The following is a 5,000-nucleotide window of genomic DNA, read 5'->3' as shown; positions in this document are numbered from 1 at the left end:
GACCACAGTCCTGAGGCTCCAGGCTCTGCACCTGTATATAGAGAAGGCTAACTAAAATCTTACTAAAATCTTATCCTGGATTTAAAAATTGGGAGTGTGTCTAAGTCTCAGATTAAGCCCATCAGTTAATGAACAGCCTTCCATCTTTAAAAGGAGAAGGCTCTACCCTTGGGTGTAATCTTATTCATTCCAGGGACTAAAAGAAACCTGCATTTTGAGAGTGAGGTAGGTGAGGTGGGTTACAGTATGCAATGAGTTCACTCAGATACTGTGGTGCCAGAGCATTTAGTGTTTTATATGCCATCAAGAGTATTTTAAAACCAATCCAAAATTGAACTGGGAGCCAGTGCAGAGCTGGAACAACAGGACTAATGGGGTTTAATTTTCTGCCCCTTATTAGGGATCTCGCTGCTCTGGCAAGTTGGATTTTTTTTGGTGACATTTCAGAACATCCAATTAGACCACCATTACAGTAGTCCAGTCTTGATGAGATAAAAGTGGGGAACAATTTTTCTGCATGTGATCAGGAAAGTTAATGTCTCAGTTTAGCAATATTACATAAATGGAAAAAGGCAGTTTTAGTAACATTACATTTGTGTGTGTCAAATGAGAGATCAAAGTCAAAAGTATCACCTACGTGTTCTGGGTGTTACTGAAAAGCCATTAAGATTTAGTAGAATATTAGATCATTTGCCTCTTTGGGTCCAAGCAGTAGCACCTCTGTCTTATTGGAATTTAGAAGGAGAAAGTTGGTCACCATAGAGTTCTTTTATTTCCTTATTGCAGCCCCTCGTTTTGTTAATTGTATAGGAATTAGCAGTTATATATAACTGAGTATCATCTGCATAACAATAGAAGCTAATTGTGCCTAACATTAGTATATATAATGAAAATAATATGGGACCCAGTACTGACCCTTGTAGGACACCATATTTTACCTTTGTGAGCGCAAAACATTCATTATGTACAAGGACAAATTGATAACAATCTGTCAGGAAAGTGAAGAGAGTGCTTGCCAATGGATGTTTTCAGCTTGTCCAGTAAGATGTCGTTGTTGATGGTGTTCAAAGCAGCACTAAGATCTTAAATTGTAAGAAAAGAGAAATGTGTCCTTTACCAGAGAATCTTAAGATATCATTAACAACATTAGTTAGCACACTGTTGGTGTTGTGATGAAGCCTAAATAAAGACTAAAATAGTTAATGACTGTGATTTGTCATGATAAAGGTGCATTATTATGTCAAACTGGTTTTTCTAGTACTTTGGAAACAAAGGGCAAGTTTGAAATTGACCTGTAATTGGAAAGTTCATGGGGATGTAGACTAAGTTTTTTAATTGGTGGTTTAATAACTGCAAATTTTAATAATCTGGGAATATAATCCAGGTCCAGAGAAGAGTTAATTATACGAAATATAGGTTTTATACTAATGGGCAGTAACTGTTTGAGCAAACAAAGGACTGAATCATACTTACTTAAAGAGGATTTAGAAGTATTTATCAAAGAAATGTCTGCTTCTTCACACATTCATTCACACACTCACATATATACACACACAAAATGGTTATATGGAGGTGTGAAACCGGGCTGGATGTGATAGCTCACTCTAAAAAGCACAAGCAACTCTTTCAGGTATATGATGGAGGTTTCTGGAAGGTTTGGTGGCTCTACTTTAAAAACTGTGGATATTGTGTTCTAATTACTGCGAGAAAGAAGAAGAAGAAATAAGAGAAGCCATCTTGGCAAGACAACCTAAATATGTGTACACCAAAAAGTAATAACTTTTGTATCACATGTAATGCTTACTCACTACAATGTATGGGATTAGCAGCAGAAACCAAAATTACTGCATGATTAGTGAGAAAAAGTTCAATTTAAGACTACATGTTTTCTAATTACAGAATAATCCTACTGGTTAGATGTTTTCAGTAGGCGTGCTTTGGTTCTGAGTTTCATAATTGTATCATTTAAAAAATGTGAAATTGCTCCTGGAGTTCATTTTCAAAGAGTATATACATATATTGTACAAAACCCAGCTACGACACCTGCTGGCAGAATGTTGTAATAGCAAGGCAAAAAAGGAATGAATGAAGATGAACAAATTCTAAACTATAATGACTATAAAACATGTATATCAAAATAATTTGATTGAATTCACTTTAAATTCAGTGTGGATATGTTTTACTCTCACACTCAAACACTCACTGATACACACAGTCATTCACTCACACACACACTGAGACTCCACCTTAAACCCACTGGAGTAAACACACACACTCATTCGTTCACTCACACACACACACATTACAATCACATAACACAAAAATACTCCCTGATATACACACACACAAACACACACACATATACACTTACTTTTATTTATACGTATTTATACACATACTAACTTGCACACCCTCACTCACTGATACACATACACACACACAAACACAACACACACATACATACACAAACCACACAGTGCATGCACACACACTTACACAGACACACATGCCTGTACACACAAAGTTCTACACTGACAAAGCTCTGAGTTAAACACACTTGAGTTTTATGATATTTTAAAACATTATAACTATTTCTATCTTATGTCTTTCTGTGAAGGAAACTTAAGAATGCTGGACTATATCTGCATTGAGCTCAGCATCACTAATGGAAACCAACTGGAAATTCAACCTGATTTGTTTAGAAAATTTATTATGTTTCTATGGACCAATCACAGCCAACTAATGCTCTATCTGTTTCTGGTGAACTGATAGGCTATTCCCCTCAATGATGTAATCTCATGTACTGTGTAAGGGATCTGATTGGCTGCATGTGTTCCAGGTACATCATGGAGGCCAATGGGAACATCCGTACCCTCACCATTAACCGGTGCAGTCTAGCAGATGACGCCGCATATGAGTGTGTGGTCGGAGAAGACAAGTGCTTCACTGAAGTGTTTGTCAAAGGTGAAGACATGCCCACTTCTTCCAGTCTCAAACAGCATCAGGGACGAGGGAGGGGCTAGGCACAAGATTGTGTGTGTGTGTGTAGGTGTGTGTGTGTGTAGGTGTGTGTGTGTGTGTGTGTGTGTGTGTGTGAGTCCTTCAAGTTACAGAATCCAAATATATGATAGACATGAGAAGGCTATAGAAAGTGAGTGAGAAGATGGAGAAATGAAAGAAGGAGTAGACAGATAAATGGAGAGAGTCACTGATGCGGACGTATGTTTCATTACAGAGCCCCCCATCACGATCACTAAACTATTGGATGACTACCATGTGGTGGTGGGAGAGAGGGTGGAATTTGAGGTGGAGGTTTCTGAAGAGGGAGCACATGTCATCTGGTCAGAAACATGTTCACACACACACACACACACACACACACACACGTCATCTGGTCAGAAACATGTTCACACTCACACACACACACACACACACACACACACACACACACATGCATGCACACGAATGCACACATACCACCACACATCATTACACACATATAGACATTATTTCACAAACCTTCTCGTCAGTATAAAGTAGGTAAGAAGCTCTCATGTTCTCTTAAATCCCTCTGACTATACGAAGGTGCTTTGAGGATAAAGAGTTGTCCCGGGACGATAAAAATACGCGCTATCGCTTTAAGAAAGACGGAAAGCGCCATTCTCTGATTATCCAGGAGGCGGCACTAGAGGACATGGGCATGTACTATGTCTACACCAATGGCGGGCATTCCAAAGGAGAACTCATTGTGGAAGGTATTTCTGTCGGCCTGCTTGTTGTAATTTGTATACTGAGCTAAATATATTGTAAATATTGAGTTACTTAATATTATTCTGTTCAGTTAGCATTTAGCCATTTAGATTGATATTAGGTAATTATGATAAAAATTAGGTTTTATGTAGGTTTATGTAAAAGCAGATCAGTACAAAGGCTTCAGAAAGGCTACAATAATAAGCAATAACAACAGGAATAAGTATACAGAACAATGCCTGCACAATTTGCATACAAAACACCACCTGCACAATTAGTATACAAAACACCACCCGCACAATTAGTATACGAAACACCACCCCCACAATTAGCATACAAAACACCACCTGCACAGAAGAGGAGAAGAGGAGGTTACACTTCCCAGTCCACTTTCCGATAAGCGTGGTAGGGAATCTTTTCCAGGGACAGGATGAGAATACCCCTTACCCCTGTGTGTCTCCCCAGTGCCATAAAACCCCTCGAAAGGGGGGGTCAAAATGTCTCTAAGATAAAAGTACACAACTAACCCTAACCCTACACATTCGGTCTTTACTAGTAGACACTCCCATCACAGACATGAAGTCTGTATGATTGTGATGTGATGACACTAATATGTAATACATACGTCAGTTGGTCAGTCTGCTGCTGTAAAGTAAACCAGTAATGCCCATTTGTCCATCTGTTCATGTCTACTTGCATCTGTCCACTCACTACTTCCTGTCCTGTGTGTGTAGAGAAGGAACTGGAGATCCTTCAGAGTATGGCAGACCTGACTGTTAAGTCGGCTGAGCAGGCCATGTTTAAGTGTGAGGTGTCCGACGAGAAGGTCACAGGGAAATGGTTTAAAGATGGAGTTGAGGTTAAACCCAATAACCGCATCAAAATCTCCCACATCGGGAGGTAGGCTATAAACAGTGTGTGTGAGTGTGTGTGACTGTGTGTGTGAGTGTGTGTGTATGTGTGTGTGTGTGTGTGTCTGTGATGTGCACGTCTGTAAGCATGTGTGTGTGTGTGTGTGTGTGTGCGTGTGTGTGTGCGTGTGAGTGTGTGTGTGTATGTGTATGAGTGTGTGTGTGTGTGTGATGTGCACGTCTGTAAGCGTGTGTGTGTGTGTGTGTGTGATGTGCACGTCTGTAAGCATGTGTGTGTGTGCGTGTGTGTGTGCATAGACAAACGCATTATTATGTGTGTGTGTATGCGCATAGACAAACACATTGTTATTCAATTTAACTGTGTGTGTGTGTGTGTTT

At 39.5% G+C, this 5,000-nt stretch overlaps 1 protein-coding gene across 2 annotated transcripts in view; it reads left to right on the top strand.

Moving 5' to 3' along the window:
- mybpc2b (myosin binding protein Cb) overlaps nucleotides 1–5,000 on the top strand; it is a 38,842-nt gene that overhangs the window by 26,666 nt on the left and 7,176 nt on the right. For both annotated transcript variants that reach the window (XM_035530929.1, XM_035530928.1), the window contains 4 exons: nucleotides 2,840–2,964; nucleotides 3,236–3,341; nucleotides 3,586–3,755; nucleotides 4,485–4,650. In XM_035530929.1, the coding sequence (XP_035386822.1) occupies nucleotides 2,840–2,964; nucleotides 3,236–3,341; nucleotides 3,586–3,755; nucleotides 4,485–4,650 (567 nt within the window). The remainder of the gene's footprint in view (nucleotides 1–2,839; nucleotides 2,965–3,235; nucleotides 3,342–3,585; nucleotides 3,756–4,484; nucleotides 4,651–5,000) is intronic.

The sequence above is a fragment of the Electrophorus electricus genome, chromosome 10 (assembly GCF_013358815.1).
Source record: "Electrophorus electricus isolate fEleEle1 chromosome 10, fEleEle1.pri, whole genome shotgun sequence".
Lineage (NCBI taxonomy): Eukaryota > Metazoa > Chordata > Actinopteri > Gymnotiformes > Gymnotidae > Electrophorus > Electrophorus electricus.
This window is presented reverse-complemented; position numbering and strand designations above follow the sequence as displayed.